This window comes from Pantherophis guttatus, chromosome 2 (assembly GCF_059756535.1).
Source record: "Pantherophis guttatus breed Tessera chromosome 2, ASM5975653v1, whole genome shotgun sequence".
NCBI lineage: Eukaryota > Metazoa > Chordata > Lepidosauria > Squamata > Colubridae > Pantherophis > Pantherophis guttatus.
In genome coordinates, this window is record NC_142064.1 from 101,948,532 (window position 1) to 101,970,046 (window position 21,515).

General features: G+C 38.4%; 1 protein-coding gene and 1 long non-coding RNA gene across 2 annotated transcripts in view; one reads left to right on the forward strand and one right to left on the reverse strand.

Moving 5' to 3' along the window:
- LOC148115227 (uncharacterized) overlaps positions 1-19,210 on the reverse strand; it is a 57,525-nt gene extending 38,315 nt beyond the window's left edge. Inside the window, exons 1-2 of the long non-coding RNA XR_015732337.1 lie at positions 19,054-19,210; positions 9,757-9,892 (exon numbers count right to left, since the gene is read on the reverse strand). This is a non-coding gene — a long non-coding RNA (uncharacterized LOC148115227). The remainder of the gene's footprint in view (positions 1-9,756; positions 9,893-19,053) is intronic.
- Positions 1-20,637, forward strand: part of CD4 (CD4 molecule) — a 36,398-nt gene extending 15,761 nt beyond the window's left edge. Inside the window, exons 2-10 of the mRNA XM_034410978.3 lie at positions 11,196-11,288; positions 13,539-13,700; positions 13,798-13,932; positions 14,087-14,335; positions 15,028-15,327; positions 18,598-18,855; positions 18,942-19,078; positions 19,195-19,262; positions 19,830-20,637. Of these exons, the coding sequence (XP_034266869.1) occupies positions 11,246-11,288; positions 13,539-13,700; positions 13,798-13,932; positions 14,087-14,335; positions 15,028-15,327; positions 18,598-18,855; positions 18,942-19,078; positions 19,195-19,262; positions 19,830-19,860 (1,383 nt within the window). The 5' untranslated portion in view covers positions 11,196-11,245 and the 3' untranslated portion in view covers positions 19,861-20,637. The remainder of the gene's footprint in view (positions 1-11,195; positions 11,289-13,538; positions 13,701-13,797; positions 13,933-14,086; positions 14,336-15,027; positions 15,328-18,597; positions 18,856-18,941; positions 19,079-19,194; positions 19,263-19,829) is intronic.
- The last annotated feature ends 878 nt before the right edge of the window (positions 20,638-21,515 follow it).

Genomic DNA, 21,515 nt, shown 5'->3' on the forward strand with positions numbered 1-21,515 from the left:
ACCTGTTAAAGCATCATCCAGAAGAAAAGTTCTATTCCAATTTCTTTTTTAATGCTATGACTTATCATGATGTATTTCTTGTTTCCCAACCACATTACAAAGGTACAAGCATAGAGTTGTGTAAGAGATGGACTGGCACAGTAGGAAAACAAAAGTCCTAGGATCAAAAAATATATTTTTGTTAGATAATACAATTGTTGTCTGTGAGTTGCTAGTGGTCCATCACAGCAAAAGGAGAGCAGAAAGAACTCCAAGCTTTTGGCCTTAGGGATAGAAATGTAGACTCTGCCAAAGCTGATCTTTGTAGTTAGTCTATAACTGCAATTAAAGCATAAGCCAAGTTGCTGATTTTTCTTGAAAACTATTCAAATCAAGTTCTTAGAGAAAGAATGATTGTGCTTATCTCCCTAGGAGACACTGCTGGAGAACACAAGGCATGGGAACAGGGTTTAAATTGAAAAAAGAACATAAAAGAAAGGGTTAGCTATATCCCTGCATTATTATCTGGCCCACAAAAGTGAGCCCCCTATAATTGGTTTTAGGTAAAACTGAAAATATTAGATGGCTTTTTGAGAGCACATCCGATCTCATTTGTACTGGTTCTGAATTTGTTCTGATTATTTAATCATTTGAGATTAGTGTAGTGGGAATGGTGGAGAGAATGCAGGCTCATCTTGTCATAAATAGCAATGTGGAAAAGGAGAAATCCACAGAAAAGGACCTAGGCCTTGTCAGCCGAGTGTCCTTGATCATGTTTATCATGTATGTAGATTTTACAATAAAATCTCAGGCACCAAATAGAAGAAGGGAGGTGGGGGGGGGGGTAAGGCAGCCCTAAGGTCAAGGAGGAGGGGAGAGTAAAGGAGGAACAAGGAATGCAGAGGCGCCCCATAACAAGGTAATTTTATTCAACCCTTCTAAACAAACAACGATTTTCTAGGAACTCTACATTATATTTTCCACCTCACCAAATACAAAGGCAACTACATCCTTGGGACTTTATAGGTCTTGTTTGCCTTCCTTGTTTAGAGGAGGAATTCAGTATAAATGTTGTTCCCCATTGTATCAATATAAAAATTGCTGCTATAATTTAAGACTATTATTCTGTGTCCAACATTCTGGGATGATGTAGAACAGGAAATGACTTCTTCAATGGAAATTCTCTTTAAGTATTTGAACGGTGCTCGCTTATTACCCCCTCCCCAACCTTTCTTATTTTTCCAAGGCTGGCTATATCCAATTTTCTCAATTTCTCCTCTGCTTCTATGTCTCTGATTGTTGCCATGCTATAAACTTGTTCCAGTTTCTCTGAAACTTACTCAAATATGGCTCGAAATTGTAACAGTTTTCTGTTTCAGCTACAATGCTGAACAATCACGTAATTATCATTAGTTCCTTCACTTAGATTCCTAAGCGATATTAATGGTTCTTTTTTTTAATTGTAATCTTTAATTCTTTCTGGTTCCCTCTAGTATCCAACCAGTGGTGGGATTCAATATTTTTAACAACTAGTTCTGTGGCCGTGGCTTAGTTGGGGTGTGTGGCTTGGTGGTCATGTGACTGGGTGGGCGTGGCTTGGTGGTCATGTGACCGGGTGGGCATGGCTATGTGCATAGGGACTACTCAGAGGGTGTTCTGTCCCGGTCTCCACACACACACAACCACAGCCAGCCGAGGGTTAAGAAAGCACTTGGCACGCACACAGGTTGTTATCTAAAACTTGGCAGCTATATGAGCATCGACTGCCAAGGGCTTTACTTCATCAGATAAACAGAAAATACATACAAATTGCAAATAGTCCAGTTCAAAACAAGGAACCTTCGGCAGATTTAGGCGTTGTTCAAGTGACTAGCCAGAGTTAGTTTTTGTTCGTCACAGAGTCTTAAATGGCCACCACACTCTCGTATATAGTCTCTGGGGTGTGGTCCAGTGACTTATAACTGAATGATCCCTGGCACGCCTCCTTAACTGCTGCAACTGTTTATCACGCCTTTGTTGGCATGGATCCAGGAACGACAGATCACCTCCCTCGCTCTCATCGGAGACACCTGGCTCCTGGCTAATCTCCTCTTCCTCGGCCGGCACTTGAGGCAGTGCCAGAGGGGAGGGGCCTGGAGAGGGAGGCCTGGCCGACTCCTCTTCTTCATGTTCGGAGCCTTCTTCCTCCGATGAGATAGGCTCGGAGGGCGGAGCCACAACAGAGGGCTGAAAAAAGTCATTTCTGACTGGTCCTCACACTTATGACCATACTCACATTTATGCCCATTGCGGCATTCTTAACAATCGTGTCAGTCATTTCACCACTACTTCTCTTCACCTTGGTGACAAGATAGGGCGTAAAACGTAAAATGTGAGGACAGTCGTAAGTTCAAGGACTGGTCAACAGTGCGAGGACTGGTCAAAAGTGCGAGGACTGGTCAAAAGTGCGAGGACTGGTCAAAAATAACCTTTTCAGCCTTCTGACTAGTCCATATGCACATAGGGACTATTCAGAGGGCTGAAAAAAGTCATTTCTGACTGGTCCTCACATTTTTGACTGGTTCTCGCACTTATAACCTTCCTTACATTTATGCCCGTTGCGGCATTCTTAACAACTGTGTCAGTCATTTCACCACTACTTGTCTTCATCACAGTGACAAGATAGGGCACAAAACATAAAATGTGAGTACAGTCGTAAGTGCGAGGACTGGTCAAAAGTGCGAGGACCAGTCAAAAATAACTTTTTCAGCCCTCTGAGTAATCCATATGCACAAAAGGATACAGCAATAGAGAGGGATGAAGGAAGGAGAAGAGAGATAGAAGAAAGAAGGAGAGACAGGGAAGGAAGAGAAGGGAGGAAGGGAAGGGAAATTAGAGTAAGAGTGAGGGTAAGAGAGGGAGGAAGAGAGGAGCAGAAGAAGAGGGGGGGAAGAGAAAGTAAGAAGGAAAGAAAAGAGAGAGGTGGTAGGTTTGAGGAGAAAGATTGCTGTACAGTAAAAAAGATGAAATGGAAGAAAGGCAACCCCAAACAAATATAAAGATATTAAGATAAAGAATGAATTGTTAAACTTTAAAGAATAAAAGAGAATAAATATGAATAAATAGCAGTAATTAGAAACACACATACAAACATACAATGTATTTTCTTTGAACGGAGTATTTGGCCAGTTCACAAATTTAAACAGTGTTTAGTCATTTCAATTAAATTTACAATTTCTATATTTCCTTTTTGCCATATTTATTCCTTATCTATTTTTTTAAAAAAAACAATAATACCCTTCATCTTCATCTCTAATCTTAATCAAATTCAATTTTTCCCTTCTATTCTATATTATACCCCTTCTCATTGTCATCTATTTTTATATCCATCCTCACATTGGTTAATTATGTAATATTACAGTTGTTTAATATAAATTCAACATTTTAATATAAATCAATTAGTTATATAACTATCTTTTTTGTATATTAATCAATATGAACATGAATATTCCAATTATTTCCATGCAATCCAATTTCTTACAAATCAATTAATTATATTTACCAATAATAATAAACCAAATAATTTCCCCCATATATTCCTCCAAACCACAATTTAACCATTTCTGCTTTCAACACAATATACAATTAATAGTATCTCAATTATTACAATTCCCTATTTAAATAGAGCTTTTTTTCTTTTGTGTTTTAAAATCTTGAACTCTCCTCTTTTTCCCTAAAGAGGAACTACCTCTTTAGGGAAAACTACCTTTCCATTAAAGGTAGTTTGCACCTACCTTTTTTGGTGAGGAAAAAGAAAAGAAATCTGCCTGCCTAATTTTCCAACGTTGCAGCAACAGTAAAGCAGGCTTTTACTTTCAGTTTCGTTTTTCAGCATAGATAGGGGGAAAAAATCTGCACTATTTGCAAGCAAGCAGCAGAGCCCGGAGCAAAACAGCTGAGAGCAAATCAGCTGAGAGTCGGGAGGCCGATAGAATCAAGGGGCTAATTAGCCTATGCTGAAGCTCCGCAGGCCAATAAAATTACAAAAAAACACCGAACCGTTTGTTAAATTGCTGGCTCGCCCGCCCCTCGCCCACCACTATTTATTGGCAATAAATAGTGGTGCGGAGGGGCGGGGCAAGGGGTGGGGTGAGCCAGCAATTTAACAAAGGGTTCGGCCGAACCCCCTAGAACCGGCAGAATCCCACCACTGTATCCAACCTTGAAAGTTCCATCTTATCATGGTTTCCCCTCCCCCCCCCACTCAATCAACAGCATTTCTCCACAGAAAGGATTTTTTATACTTAATTTCAAAATCTTCTGAAGGGTCTTAATATGCAAAAAAAAAAAAAAAAGAAAAGAAAAAGAAAAGAAAAGTTAACAATTTCCAGAAGTGATTTTAAAAGGTAGTATATGAATTGAGTGTTGACTTTTGAAGGTGCTGACTGCGGCTTGGGCAAGATTGTGATACCTTTGTTCCCAGAGATCTAAATCTGGTGGTGTCCTTGCGAGGACCTGCTGTCTGAAGTTTGCGTGAGTAATCCTGAGACATCTCCTTGTCTGGGGAGGAATTCTGACAAGCTGGTGTATTTGCTGGCTCCTTGTTCTGTTGCAGTCATTGGTTCCTTTTTAGTGGAGCTGTCTTCAATTTGCCACTGCATTCCTGGAAGTCCTCTTCTCTTCTGGTTCCGGTTCCCAGCATCCATCCCCTTCTTCTCAAGGACATATTTGTACTTTTCTCTCTATCTCAACATCAGCAAAGGTTATGTAAATGGAAATTTACCACCTACTCTTTTGTTACAACATATAACTTTTTAAAAAAATAATCTATGTTTTCTAATCATCAAATCTATAAGTCGTAAATTCATTTATTTTAGCTTTACACAAAAAGTCTCTAAGGAGCAAAATCTCTATTTCTGATATTACAAAATTTGAAAGATATATTTAGCAAATAAAGTTTGCATTTTTAAAAATCTCACTGTTGTCTTGAAACTCAACAGTTCAGCATGTTTCATCTTTGTTTACTTTCGAGATGGCTATATTTTTTCCTATTACTATTCATCTACTGCATTGTTGCTTCCTATATTTAGCTATTCAGGACATTTGCTAGCAGTACATCTCTCAGTATTATAACCAGAGTTTTTAAAATATATTTTACTTATTATAAAATAGCAACAGCATTTAGACTTATATACCACTTCACATTCTTTACAGTCCTCTCTAAACAGGTTACAGAGTCAGCATATTGCCCTCAACAATATGGGCCCTCATTTTACCAATCTCGGAAGGATAGAAGACTGAATTAACCTTGAGCTGGTCAGGACTGAACTTCTGTTATGGGCAGAGTTAGCCTGCAGTATTGCATTCTAACCAATACTGCACCACCTCGGCTCTTAATCCCTACTGTAGTACTTTCTTTCAAAAGTAAGAAGCAAAGAAGCCTGTAAGTTTAATTTCTATATTCTCCTGGTAAAAGAAATAGGTTACACGCAATATGAAAGAGCTCGGCTGGAGACCTGATAAGGCTGCTGACACTTAAGGTATGTGGCACCAGACTTGATGGTTATATAGTCAGAAGTTAACCCGCTAGTAGCTTTAATTCTAGAGTTACTCAATCACCATAACGAAACAACAACAGTAATGATGAAAGGCTCTATATAACTTTGACAATGGCTGGCTTATGCTATGAAGATGCAATAGTAGGAATATGTTCATAGGCTGATTTGAAAAAGGACATGGTCCTACCTGATGCAACACTTTGCCCTACCTCAGTTTAGGGGTCAGTGTTAATTTTGACTGGTATACACTTTTATCTACTTTTGAAAATTCCATATATATTCTCTCTCTCCCTCCCCTCCCCTCTCATTTTATGTATTTCACTGTTAAACATTTTGATTGGCTGACCATCTGCAATCAACTCATTTTTGACTCCCACCTACCCCATAGACAGATTTTTCCCCATGACAATCTATCCATAATTTGGCCTTTTGGGTCTTCAAAGAGTGCACTCATTGCACTTGTAACTGAGTCCATCCCTCTTGCCATTGGGGAGCTATTGGTTTGTTTTCTTAGCTGCCGATAATACCCTGAAGAGTCTTCTCTAACAGCAAAGTTCAAAGGCACCATTATTCTTCCTATCCTGCTTATTTAAAGTCCAACTTTCACGTCTATAGAGTGTCATAGGAAATACCATGGCTTGCCCAATTTTGTTCTTTGCAGGCATAAATGCATCATGGCATTTGACTATCTTTTCCAGGGCTTCATGGGTTCTCTAACCTAGTGTTTATCTGCAATGTATATCTTGACTGCTTGATCCATTACTGTTGATAGTTGATCCTAAAAAGGCAGAAGATCTCCACCACTTGGATATTTTCATTATCAGTTCTAAGATTAATAGTTCTACACATAGTCATAATTTTTCTTCATTGTATTTCATTTTAGTCCCATTATTTAATAATGCTCATTGACTTTTAGTTCTTGGGTTTGCAAATCCTTTGCATTTTCAGCTATTGGTAGTATCATCAGCACAGCACAAAGTGTGGATGTTTCTTCCTCTGAATTTAAAACATGCTCATCTTCTTCCAATCCAGCTTCCCATAAAATATATTCAGCATATAGTTTGAATTAAAAGCAGAGAATATGTAGCTCTGTGACACTCCTTTCCCAACCTGGTGTTGGTCTGTTTTTTCATGAGGACAATCAGATGTTCTGAGATTCCCATTTTTCTAGAACTAGGCATGATTGACACAATCAAAGGCCTTTCTATAATCAATGAAACACATAGTGACTTATTTTTTTATACTCTCTGGCTTTCTCAATTATCCAGCATACATTAGCATTAATGTGTTCCTCGGCCTTTTCTAAAGCCAGCTTGAACATCTGGCATCTCTTTTTCCATGTAGGGCTCTAATCTGTGTTGGATGATGCTAAGCATTATTTTGATAGCAATTGAAATGATTGAAATTAAGCATATTGTATAATAGTTTGCATACTCTATTAAGTCTCCTCTTTCTTCTTCTTCTTTGTATTAGAGTGTAGATTGACCTCTTCCAATTGGTTGTCCATTATGTCATTCTCCAGATTTGTTGGCATAGCTTGGAGAATTTGGTGGGAACCATGTGTTTTAAAGTTGGTTCATGAATATGTATGACATATAATTTAAGTGAATGAAATATAAATTAAACTAGCCTGCTTGCATATGCCCTGTCATGGTAGGATAGGATAGGATGGGATGGATGGAATGGAATGGAATGGAATGGAATGGAATGGAATGGAATAGAATAGAATAGAATAGAATAGAATAGAATAGAATAGAATAGAATAGAATAGAATAGAATAGAATAACAGAGTTGGAGGTCTTCTAGTCCAAACCCTTGCTTAGGCAGGAAACGCTACACCACTTCAGACAAATGGTTATCTAATCTCTTCTTAAAAACTTCCAGTGTTGGAGCATTTACAACTTCTGGAGGCAAGTTGTTCCACTTATTAATTGTTCTCCCTGTCAGGAAATTTCTCCTTAGTTCTAAGTTGCTTCTCTCCTTGATTAGTTTCCACCCATTGCTTCTTGTTCTACCCTCAGGTGCTTTGGAGAATAGTTTGACTCCCTCTTCTTTGTGGTAACCTCTGGGATATCTATCTTCCTCCAAGTTTGTGATCTATCACAAACTTGGAGGAAGATCTGCATTCTGGACTTAAGTTTGTAGGCTACACACTCATATGTTCCATTCAGGGGTGGGTTCTAAATTTTTTTACTACCGGTTCTGTGGGCGTGGCTTATTTTGTGGGCATGGCTTGATGGTCATGTGACAATTCTTTAGGATTTAGCAGAGGTACTGGTCTACCAGGCTTTTAACTGCTTGCAGAGCTGTACCGGTCTACCCATTTATTTTTGCAGGCACCGGTTTACTCATGTATTTTTGCAGGCACTGGTCCACCCATTTATTTTTGCAGGCACCAATCTACTCATTTGTTTTTGGAGGCACTGGTCTACCATCAAACTGCCTTTTACCACTGATCAGCTGTAGGGCGGCCCTTTGAAGTCCCATGGCAAGAGTTTAAACAGTTTTTCCTTATAGCCCATCAGCTGGGACTCAGGAGGCAGCAATAGATTGGGGGTGGGTCTAAATAAAAGGTAAGAATAATGCAGGGGTGGGGTGGGGGGCGGGGGGGAGCGGGGGGCCAGAACCGGTTTGGTGATGTCATATCGTCACCGCTACCGGCTTGGTGGAACCGGGCAGAACCGGGAGGAACCCACCACTGGTTCCATTAAGAAAATGCATGGTGTTTGGCCTGGATCATAAATAGGACACTCTGAGCTCTCTGGCAAATCTTTCAGATAAATTAAACATTTTCTGTATCTCTTGGCTGCCATCTAGTGGTCACCTGTATTTTTGCAGCACTATTATAGTATGCTTATTGTCTCTCCCTCAGTCCTCCACAAGCAGAAAGGAGGCCTATATTGGCATCCTGCTAGCCATTTGGCGGTCAATAGGCTCTTTAGGATTCGAAGAGGAGTAAATTGAAGCCAGTGTGAAATGTCATAGAGGAATGTATTGAATTAATATTAAGAAAGTTAGCAGTTATTACAATCATGGCCCCTTCCATATGCCAGGAACCCCAAGAATGGCAGCAGATAACCACATAATGCTGGCAGTTATGCAACCCTCTCCCAGGACTTTAACTTCTGTCTGGGCATTTTTGCCACTTTTTGCCACTTTGCTTAAGAGACAGGGAGTATAAACAATAACTGGGGACGGCTTACTAGCACCTAAGAAGGACACATAACTAGGACAGAATATCAGCAGATAGTCAGAATCTGCAAAGACGAAGTCAGGAAAGCAAAGGCTCAGAATGAACAAAGACTTGCAACAAAAGTCAAAGATAATTTTTTAAAGAGTTTCTTCCAACATATAAATAACAAGAAAAAAATCAAGGAAATAGTTGGTCCACTAAAGAGAGAAGACGGTAAGGAAGTAACAGACAACAGAGAGAAAGCTGAGCTACTTAACTCATTCTTTGCATCGGTCTTCACACAAAAAGAAACTATAGCCCAACCTACCAAAAATATAATTGTAAAAGACAGACTAGAAATATGTTAAAATAAGCAAAAAAAAAAAAAAAAGTAAGAGAACACCTGTCTGATCTTGATGAATACAAATCATTGGGACCTGATGGATTACATCCCAGAGTTCTAAAGGAGCTGGCAGATGTCATCTCAGAACCACTGTACCACATCTTCCAAAAATCCTGGAGCACCGGGGAACTACCAGAGGACTGGAAAAGAGCTGATGTGGTTCCCATCTTCAGAAAAGTAGAAAAAACCAGATCCAGTAAACTACACACTGATCAGCCTAACATTAATACCCAGGAGGATACTGAAAAAGATAATTAAAAAACAGATCTACCAACATCTAGAAACAAGTAAAGTAATAACTAGAAGTCAGCATGGGTTTGTTAAAAGCAGATCATGCCAAACCAATTTTATTTCATTCTTCAACACAGGGACTAAATTAGTAGACCAGCAAAATACTGTGGACATAATATACTTAGACTTCAGCAAGGCATTCAACAAAGTAGACCACAACATACTTCTTGGTAAGCTAGAAAAATGGGGTAGATAGCATCACCACCAGATGGATTCAGAACTGGCTGACAAACCGAACTCAATGAGTAGTCCTTAATGGTACTACATCTACATGGAGGGAAGTAAGCAGTGGGGTACCATAATACTGTCCTAGGCCCAGTATTCTTCAATGTCTTCATAAATGACTTAGATGAGGGAATAGAAGGGGAACTTACCAAAATTGCAGATGATACCAAACTGGCAGGAATAGCCAACACCCTAGATGATAGGCTCAAGATCCAGGTGGATCTTAATGGACTTGAAGGCCAGACAAGGAATAATGGATGGAAACTGATCAAGGAGAGGTTCAACCTGGAAATAAGGAGAAATTTTCTGACAGTGAGAATAGTCAACCAATGGAACAATTTGCCCTCAGAAGTTGTGGGAGCTTCATCACTGGAAGCTTTCAAGAAAGGATTGGACTGCCATCTGTCAAAAATGGTGTAGAGTCTGCTGGGTGGGAGGTTGGACTAGATGACCTACAAGGTCCCTTCCAACTCTGTTAATCTGTATCTGTATCACCTGCTTATCAGGGACTTGATCATCACTTTAGACTGTGGAATCTCTGCCAGGGATATTTTTAGGGAAGGATTTTTAGCAAATACCACGTGGTGATTGTATGATGACTTACAGAACCTGGTCAATATTTTGAGAAATGACCTTTTGCTTATCTGCTATATAATTTTTTAATTAAGTATTTTGATTACAGTCTAAATCAAATTACTTTATATTTACTCATTTTACTGTCTTTAGTTCATTCAAATATTCTCATAGGCTTTGATTTCTTTTCAATTCTTTATTCCATTGTCCAGATGTCTTCAAGGGTTTAACAAGCCTCTTTTGCAGATCCAATAAGAAAACATTTTCCAGGTCACTCTCTAGATTTGTCATTTGAGTTTCTCCTTTAATTTTTAAAACTTCAACTTCAACTTCAAACTTTCCTTTGTATATCCAGTCAAGTATCGTTTTCCAAATCATTTTCTTGACCTCTATTTGTGCTTTCACTTCTGATACTTTCTTTGTCTTGTCAGACAACATTTGCTTCATATCTGCCATTCCCTCATAGACCTCTTTTGGACAAAATCAATAGGGAGCATCACACCTCATTATTGCTGCTATTGATATTGTAGCTACTAATTTCTGGCTCCATTCCTCAAACATCTCCTTTAATATTTCCAAAGTTATGTTTTGTATCATTTTATAAGTCTCACTTAACCGACACCAAAATTGTGTTTATATTTTTTCCCTTCTACTTTGAATCTTTAGTTCCTTCTTATATCCAGTTTCTAAAACCATAAAGTCATTTATCTTTATTATGAACCCAGGCAGACAAAATAATTCTGGTTTCTACAAGTAGTTAGTTATTTTTTATAGTTAATTCCCAAATCTTTTTTAACTGACCTCTTAATTCACTTGTAAATTTCATAATCTTCTTTAGCTTTTTGCTGTTTATTTCAAATTATTTAAGTTTTTAAGCTTGTAATTATTTTTTCTTTTCTTCAGTGTTGAAGATAAACTTCTCCTAGTTGCTTTTGCCCTACATATTGAATGCTACAAGATATTTTTAGAATAAACCATGCTGACTTTTCCGGATGATTTTTATTTTTTCTGCCAGGTACTTATTGCAGCTGTCAGTTGTCCAGGTGAAAAGGTGCATTGGCAAATATGGTTTTAAACAGCATTCTTGTTGCCTTTGTTCTTTATCTGGGTGAGTTTATCACAAGGTATATTTGTGGCACAATGAAACTGTCATTTGATCTCTTATTTTCCTGTCTTCAGCCTAACAATTTTAATTTCTTTTCATAACTTTTGCTGGTGGGAGGGAAGCCCCAATGGGTGATTCTTAGTTCATCAGCATACATACTGAGATGTACTCATGATGGCCAGCATGAATTATCTGTAAAGAAGTTCTAAAGCTAAGGTGGGAGACCTGTGGCCATAAGATACAGTGACATATACATCCTTTAATGTAAAGGACTGTCCTTTATGTTTACTTAATTTAATTATTTATTGGTTTTATTATTACAAAATCATACAAAAGAAAATTATTATTTTCTTTTGAATTTTCCTTTGTAAAGTAAAGTTATAAACACTATTTTATCCTTATGAATCTCTTTCAGGTTTGCTTCTTTTCCAAGTTTATTTTCCCCTCATGAAAGTATCATGAGACCAACATACAACCCTCAATATAAGCATAACTAAAACAATTACTTCAGAGGCAAAAAGAAAAAGAAAGAAGTGATCAGAGAGAGGAATATGAATCTACTCGTTACTGGTTTTGGCCAATGCAGGCTTAGCTTTCTCCTGGAAACATTCTAAATCTTTGTCTAAAAAGAAGCCTGAATATCAACTGGTATTCCCCTGATATTCTGGAACAGAAATAAACTCATATTCAAAGGCAGCCCAATGCAGAATGCAGAAACATAAAACAGTTGCAAAAACCCAAAGAGTTTTTGACCAAACGCAATGGACTCTAGCCATCAGTTAAAACTCACTTTGTTGGGATCCCCTTAAATTAAACTTCCAATTTTCTTGGGATTGCATGGGAGTCTCTGTGGATTTTTTTAGTCCACTAATTGCTGCCTACTATGGAGGGTGGTGCTCATTTCAAGGCCATTGAGCTAGCGTTGTCTGAAGATGTTTCCACAGTCATGTGGCCAGCATCACAGAGCGCTGTTATCTTCCCAACAAAGTGGTACCTATTTATCCACTCGCATGTGCATGTTTTCAAATTGCTACATTGGCAGGAGCTGGGATGAGGATGGGAACTCACCCCATCACATGATGCCCAGGTCTCAAATCTGGGCTGAAGGCTTTCCAGCTGACAAGCCCAATGTCTTAACCACTAAGCCAGGTTCTTAGAGCAGCCACTGACTGATACGGTGTGTGGGCTCATGTCCACTCTGAACCACCTCTGTAACTTCACATCCATAATGCAGCACATTCCTAATTTTTAATCTTTTTCTATGGCCTTGCTGTGAAAAAGTCCATTGAGAAGTAGGGCTACTCTTTTTTGGTGCACTGATATCTATGCTCACAATAAAGATCAGAATTTTTACATTACCAGCAGGTTTGCTACTTCACCACTAAATCCAACTACTCTCCTTTGGTTTAAAAATCTAGACCGTCTTTTATGATAGCTTATAGGGCCTAGCTATCTCCGAGACCGCCTGCTGCTACCGACGACCTCCCACCGACCCGTGCGCTCCCACAGAGAAGGCCTCCTCAGGGTGCCATCAGCCAAACAATGTAGGCTGGTGGCCCCCAGGGGGAGGGCCTTCTCTGTGGGGGCTCCTACCCTCTGGAATCAGTTGCCCCCGGAGATAAGAAGAATCCAGGACCTCAATGCCTTCCGTCGTTCCCTGAAAACCCATCTTTTTCAACAAGCCGGGTTGGCCTAAGAAGAAATTTTTAAAATTTTAAAATTTTTAAATTCTTTTAATTAGTCTGTGATTCTTAACTTTCGGGCCAAAATTTATATATATTTTTAAATGTTTTAATATTTGTATCCTATGTTTTTTTTTATCTTGGCTGTACACCGCCCTGAGTCCTCAGGGAGAAGGGCGGTATATAAATTGGAAATTAAATTAAATTAAAATTAAATTATAAAAATAATGATGTGCACATTTCTCTTCTTTGTCCGGAGACTGATCAATTTATTCTTCATTTCTCCTTGACCCTTGCTTCAAAACAAATGCCTTGTACAGTGACATTTTTTTTTTTTTGCGAATTACAGACTTTCTGAAAACTCCAGAGTAAATCAGCAGATACTTAAAATGTAAATAGATACGTTAAAATGTAATGAGTTACATAAAATAAAAGGCCAACATAGTGACTGAGTACAGTGACTCAGATTACACACTTCGGGCTCAGAAACATCCATAATTCAGTGTTGATGAAATCTCATTTGTTTCTCATTGTTGATTTTCTTTATTCTTGCATTATTTTGACTTCCTAGCTATTCTAGGGGCAACTTTTTCCACAAGGGCTGAAACGATAAATGTTGCTGCTGGCAAGTCTGCCTTCCTTTACTGTAAAACTGACAAAACTCCATCCAGCATGATCTGGAATCATAATGGAAAACTTCTGCTACGGAAAATGAAAGGCCAAGTATTTAAAGGTAAAACTGGTCGAATCCTTCCACATATAGCCAATAAAAAGAGAGATAAGTCTTTGTGTTTTAGGTTTAATTTCATCCAGTTCTTTTTTCTTCGAAGCTGGAAAGCCTGAAACATACATATTGAGGGATGAGAAGACTTTTGCTGTAGAACTGACAAAAGCAGAACCAGGACAATATACCTGTGAAGTGGATGGAAAGCGGGTGGCTACTTATGATATTGAAGTGTGGACAGGTGAATGATGCAACAGAGATCATGAAATCAGCCTCTTTGTCTCTCTCTCTTCTTCCCCCTGCTATTGAATGAGTAATTAAACAAATAAATTATCCTTGAGTAGAGGCATGGGAAGGAATATTTTACCAGCAGGCCTTCTTTCTTTCTTTCACAGTTACTGGATCTAAAAGTGGATACCTCCTGCAAGGTGACACTTTAAAGCTGAGTCTGTCTCCTGTCACAGATACCAGGATTGAATGGTTTGACCCCCACAAGACCAAAGTAACAGCGAACCAGCCACGATGGAAACTGCAAAAGGATAGCTTACAGATATTAAACCTTACAGTTCAGGAGGATAATGGGATATGGACATGTCACATCTCTCATTATAAGCTCAACGTCTCCTACACCGTCAAGGTATTAGGTAAGAGAAGTCACTAAATTTGGTTCAAAGAGCCTGAAACTTGGGTCCTCTCAAAGTCATTCCCCATAAAAAGTTCAGCATCAACCATAATTTGCTCTGCTAACTGCTTCCAATATCACTGCATTGTGCCAAAATAAGATTACTTTATCACTGACTTTTTTTCTGGAATATAAATTCACATTTATATTACAGATAGGGTAGAATGCTATTGTTCTCTGTTCACTACAGCCTATAGCATTGTCTATAGCAATTGTCTATAGCAATTTTATCAGATTTTTTTTTTTGTCAAAATGTTGCAGTAAAAACTTCAGAACCTCTTTTTCCAGTGTGCCCAAGCAAAATTATTGTTACGCTTCTCAGGGGTCCTTATGGTATCCCAAAAACAATGAGGGAGCTTGAACTGGGAGAGTTGATTTTTTTTAACAATTTCCCTGTACTTTATTTTGACGACTTTTCCATCAGTGAGTGTCACATTCACAAAACAAGAAAATCCCTTTCAGCAGTAACCTGAATTAGCCACAGAGTAGGGATTAGCTCGGAGGGAAGCAAATGTTTTCTGCCATCTCAACGTTAGCACTTTAACTCACTATTGAAAGGGGAAAGGGCCATAGTCTTTTTCTACAGTGAAAAAGCAGCAATGTACACAATTCTGATCATATGTTACTTTCTATTTTGGTTGGACATATAACCAGGTTTTTCCAATCCATTGGATGAGTTCCAGTTTGCCACTATCAACAGCAGCAGCAACCTTTCCTGTCCTTTGAACATTGACCTGCAAGAAAAAAAAGATCAAGAGATTCCAAAAGTCCAGTCTTGGAAATGGCTTAAGAATAATGTTCTCATGAAGGAGCATAACATAAGCAACATCAATCGTTCTTTCTCCATTCATCAAATATCCAATGTCCGTTCTGAAGATGCTGGACAGTACCAATGCCATCTTGGATTTAAACATGGAATTTTGAGTAAAACCAACAACCTAATAGTGGTGAAAGGTAGGAATAAGTCTTGATCTGTTTGATGGTAACATGCAATTTCAGCTTACTATATTAATTATAGGTGCTATTGCCTTTGAATACCAACACAGACATTTTTTTAACATTCTCAAAACTCAACCTTCTTGAAATTAATCGTTCCCATTAGCTGGTGTGGAATGAAGTAGGTCACATTAGACAGGGGTTTCAGAAGAATTGGTTCAGTCAAGTTGCCTGAGTAAGAGGATGTAGGCATGGATGGATGTGTTCTGGATGTGAGTTCTGTCAGTCAGACTATTTCAGAAGCACTGTGACCCAAAATAGCCAGTCTGACAGATTACAGTATAGGTACAGAGGAAGGATGTGAGGTGAAGTAGGGGAGAGTTCTCCTGATGTACCTAAGGTACTCTCATAAACCCAGGGACTGACAGAACCAACAACCCACAGCTGGTAAAATCTGGCTCTTTCCAGGTTTAAATTAACCTTTTATGCAGACAGGTCTAGCATTCACTCCAGAAACCATAGATCCTGTTTTTAAACACAGGTGTAGGAAGTGCTAAATTGGTGCATATAAGGAGTTATAAATGGAACATTTTCCTTTCTTATTCATTTGCACTTTCAGGCTAAAGAATTATAGACCTTAATTGGTCAGCAGCTCATGCTAGATGCCTCAAGACCCCTCTCTCCTGAGGCTATGTAGCTCTGCATTACAATGGTTAATATCCACTACTGATCGCTAGGAATCACTTAGGTGAGATGGATGGTTTATAAATTTGATAGATGAATGAATGAATGAATGAATGAATGAATGAATGAATGAATGAATGGTTTTATTCTTTTTGAAACTTATCAGACATAGGTAAAGCACATAGGCTTTATGTTTTCAATCCTTTACCCAGTTTGAACTTGTACTTACAAGGCCTGCATCAGACAAGTGTCTCATTTACTCTGACTCCTGCCACTGTGACAATGGAGGACAGTTCCCATGACCAGAGGACAGAAAGCATGCATGTCTAAACTGACCAGCAGGAGTTAAGCAGTTTTCAGTTCAAGGAGTTGGTGATGGTGTGAGGGAGGATGAAGACACAGGGATGTAAGGATAGTCCCTATAGCAGAAAAACTCCACTGAAGAACTTAAAGACAAGGCAGCTCATTACAGCTGTCCCAAACAGCTTAGGGTTTTAGAGATAAAAAGCAGAGAAATACAATGCTTTTGATAAAATGATATCCCATTCCCCCATCCCAAAGCAGACCTTTTAGTTTAACAAAGGAAATGTGGCATACTCATAGTTTAATGAAGATATTATTGTTGATGGGAAAACATTTTCGTTTCCATTTACATAACTTCATAAAATAAAGTTTTCTTTTATGTGGTACATTTACTGTGGGAGCTTTCAGGGAGCTTATTTTGACATATGATGCTTTACAATACAAGAGATTGCCCTATATTGAACTGACAGATCTTTTCTTAGTAACGTGGAAAGTGGTTATCTACTTTAGTAAGTCATGCAACATAGTGAGCTATTATACCATTTAGTAAATTCAAACCAACTTTGACAAGTAAGGTGTTAGTGTGAAGTTTAAAAAAATCTATTTCCCATTCTGTCTTATAGATACAGTTAATCCTTGATTTATTACCATAATTGCATCCAAAATTATGGTCATAAGTCATTGCAGTCGAATGTTGAGGCATCATGTAACTGGACCCAATTTTTTTGACATATTTGCAGTGGTTGTTAAGTGAACACCATGATGTAAATGTAGGGGAAATGTATAAATAATGAAATGGCAATATTAAGAATGACAGTTATTGGAGGAGTAAGATGCAAAAAGAAAGATGTACTCAGATGATATATTAATTGACTGACTTTATATTGTATGTTTGTTTGAATGTTTATAATAATGCCAATAGATAGAATAAATCTGAAAAGAAATTGAAAGAAAGTATCTACGATTAGAATACAGGAGTTGCTCAGATACTAAAGGAGGAGAATATTTCACAGCAAAGAAGTTAGAAAGGAGAGAGGAGGAGAGGATAGGAAGAGGAGATGGAGGGAGAGGAATGGAAGAAAGGAGAGGAGGAAGGGAAGGGGACAGGAGTAGGAGTGAAGGTGAGAAGGGGGGAAAGAAGAGAGAAGTGGGGGAAAGGGAAAGGAAGTAGGATGAGGTAGGAGAGGAGGAAGGAGAAAGTAGGAGAGAAGAGGAGGGAAGGAAGGGAAAGAAAGGAGGAGAAGAAGAAGGTTTGTTGTGGAATGAGGGAAGAAAGAGAAGAAGAGCAACTCCGAATGTAATTAAAATGTCTTATTTTAATGCTTTCTTTAAGGGAAACATGTATATGTAGGATTTACTATGTATAAGAAAATGTACATTTTCTATTATGTGGGGAGGGGGAAAGGGTGGGGGGGAGAAAATTGTTTGTATTTCTTATAAAACTTTTCAATAAAAAAAAAAGGGAATACCATGATGGCTAAGTAAATGCTGCAGCTGTGAAGCGAATCAGTTTTTCCCAATGGGCATTTTTTGCAGGAACCAATCACAAATCTTGGTCACATGATGCTTCATACAGCTGTAAATGTGAGCTGGTTGCCAAGCACCCAAAATGCAATTGTGTAATCATGTGTGGCCATTGTAACTTTGAAAATAGTCGTAAGTAGCTTTGGGGGTTAACTGTTAACTTCAAATAGTCATTAAGCGACCAGTTGTAAGTGGAGAACTACCTGCATCTGTAATGTTTTGTAGATTGTAATTAACCCAACTCTGCTATCTCTGGCATGAAGGCTAAAGACACATTTTGATGGGACCTTGGTTGCTGTGCTTGCAGTCCTGGAGCTGGAGAAACATCTAGCTGAAAAATAATCCACAGCTTTATTAAATACTTTGGACTTTGGATGGGGGCAATGAGATTAGAAGAAGAGTTGATTTGATGGTTCAATCAATATAGTTTGCACAGGATTATGGCTGAAACACCTGGAGAATTTGCTAATTACTCTGAGCTACTTATTTTTTGGAAACTGACTTCTGAAAGTTGAATATGTAATTGAACACCTATAGTACATATTTTGGTGCCAATATATGGGAAAACCTGAATCATCTTTGCATACTGCTGATTTAAGATGGGTTTGTATCCTTTGATATCATCAATTCTGTCCTCTTTCCATTGAGAAGGGACCCTTTCCAGCACCATGAAAAAATAGCCTGGTACTTTAGATCATATGATAAAATACTCTTCATAGAAAGGAACATTCTTGTAAAATCTGTTTCCCTAATATATTGTTCTTGCTTTCCCTGCAGTCTCTGCTATCCCTCCTGTGCTCAGATCCAATGAAGACAACGTGACGTTGTGTGGTCATATCAGTCCTTCTGCCTCTCCAGTGACTGAATTGTGCTGGGTTTATGTAAATGACTCTATGAGTGAACCCAAATGTGGCTCTCCCATTTCAGAGAATAAATTCTGTCACGTAGCTACAACTGAAGGACCCTGGAGGTGTGATTTCAAAGTGAACAACGATGTGAAAATCAGTATTGACTATATTCTGGGTAAGTTCCAAGGTAAGTAACCCTACCATCTTGTTCCTGGCTCTGTTTCTGTGCACATTCTGTTCTCCTCGACTTCCAATCTTTTTTTTTTCCCACAGGAAAATTCTCAAATGAGACTACTTTAGACAATAGTTTCTCACTGATCAAAACAGCCTCAGGAATTGGTGCAATGCTTCTGCTGTTAATTCTTGTTGGAGTCTGTGTACCTACTTGTAAACGTATGAAGCAGAAGCAGGTGAGTTTCTTCATATCCATAAACCGAAAGGGAGGTTGGGTTCTACAACAACAACAAATGGAAGCAGATCTGAAAGAACATGAAAAGAGAAGGATCTTTCTTTTATTTTTTGGCAGCAACAAGCCAAGAGAATGGCACAAATTAAGCAGCATTTGCTTGCCAAGAGGACATGCCAATGCCAGAGGTAAGAGTCCACTTGCCCAGCCAAGAGGAACACATCATGGATATTCTTTTGAAAGCCCTTGGTTAAGCTGCCCTGGGATGAATCAGTCCATCTGGACCTGCAATCCAGCAGATCCAAGACCCCACAGTTATTATTCTTTACTAGAAAGAAATATCGTATCTAATAGCTTCCTTTTCTCTTGCAGTAACAAACCAGAATCAAAATGCCTTAAAATAATAAACATATTGTACCTTTAGCTTTCAGCTCTGCCAATTAAAATTTGTCATCTGCTTGTTATTCAACTAAAATTATACTTGAATTGGCTACCAGTTAAATCAAATAAAGCTTGCAGACCTACAGAAATTCAGAAATAAATCATGTCTAAATTAGACAGCCATGCAATTTCATCAAAGATCTCATGAGCAATCATTCTTCAACAATTCATTTTTATGCTTTTTTAAAACAGCAAGTATCCCACTGTGCAGTTTATATTGCAAAACCAAGTACATTTTTCTACAGGAAAATTTAAAACACTCCCATGTTTTCTACTGAGCCTAAATTTTGGATAACTCTTTTTCAATCCTACAGGGACCTACCTAATGATTACTACCATACCTGAAGGAGATGTTGAAAAATCACTGGCCTGACCATTTACAGTCATTAACAATGCACAGTAACATGAATTCAAATACTGCTGGGTTGCCTTAACTTTTTCTCTGATATTCATAGTGCTGTAATCATTTGGGCAAGTCTGTATTTTGAAACTGTGGAGCTTGCAGAAAATATTGACCAAAAAAGGGTTCACCCTAGTAATTGCTTCTAAGTTGTCTAATAGCCGACTGCTCTTTGAACCAATCTGCAGTTCTACTCACTGCAACTATAAATGAACAAAGATGTGTTGTTTGTTTTTAAAATTCCTGACCCAGAAATAAAATACTTATATCTTTCCCCCCAGCTCCACTGGTTAATTCATGTATATGTCTACAGATATTTTTTTGCATTTATTGTGTAGTTTGCAATCTTTTCTGAGAAAATATTCTATCATTTAAAAAAGCAATATTTTAAAATGTATATTAACAGCCATGATATAATTATGATGCTAATAGCGTAATGCATTTCAAAGGACAAATTCATTTTTACTGTTTGGAAAAATGGGTGGGGAGGAAGAGGGGCTTCTGCATTCTGAAAGTTGCTTCTAAGTAGAGAATTTCACTGATGAGATACAAAAATTATTGGAAAACTATCTCCAATCTATCTTGGCTTTCCACTGTTTTGTTTTATTCCTTAAAGCAGGGGTCTCCAAACTTGGCAACTTTAAGACTTGTGAAGCTTTAAGACTTAGCATCGCTGGCTAAGGAATTCTAGGAGTTGAAGTCCATAAGTCTTAAAGTTGCCAAGTTTGGAGACCCCTGCCTTAAAGGGAAAAAACCAGCGGTGAAATCCGGCCGGATCTATCTGGCTCGCACAAACTGGTAGGGCCAGCGGCGGGAGGCTCCACCCACCTGTCGTGACATCATTATGTCCCATTTTTGACCCTCTGTGCATGCGCAGAAGGCTCTGCACATGCACAGAAGAGGCGCGCACTCACATTTCCGAACCGGTAGCGAAGGTAAGTGCATTTCACTGCTGGAAAAAAACCCTTTTTTATCTCTTGATATGCATCACCCCCATAGCTCTAAGACGTAAGTACTGAATGTAAACATAGGGAAAAATTCCTGTTGCTTGGTTGTTTATTTTAAAGATCTCCAGTGCTCATGCACAAAAACAAGAAGTAAAAGTGTCTGTATCCATTCCATTGATGCTTGTGAATAATGACATTTGAAATCTCAAGGTCTCTGAAGAGAGACATGTATGTATCTTAATGTTAATAAACATTCCTCAAAAACCTTAGTGTTCCAGTTTTTCTTTAGCATTTGGCTGCACGAGATGCCATTTCTGAGGCCCTCTGCTATTTCAGAGCAGCTAAATCAGGTAGTTGGACTATGATTGCAGTTCTTCACCTTGAGATTAGATGAGCCCCAGGAAAATTGCCAGTCATATATAATTATAATCCAAATGCTGTCCCATTGAGGCAAGTATACAAACATACTAATTAAATACTTCAGAAACTAAACTTTCAGTTCTAATACAAGCATCCATCTTGTAGAAGCAGGAGATGTTAGAATTTTGGTGACTAATAACACTGCAGTTGAAAACTCCTAGAACTACTACTATTGTGGCTTAATTCAATTATTCCTAATAACACAACATTCCTGCACTTCTGGATCTCTTTTT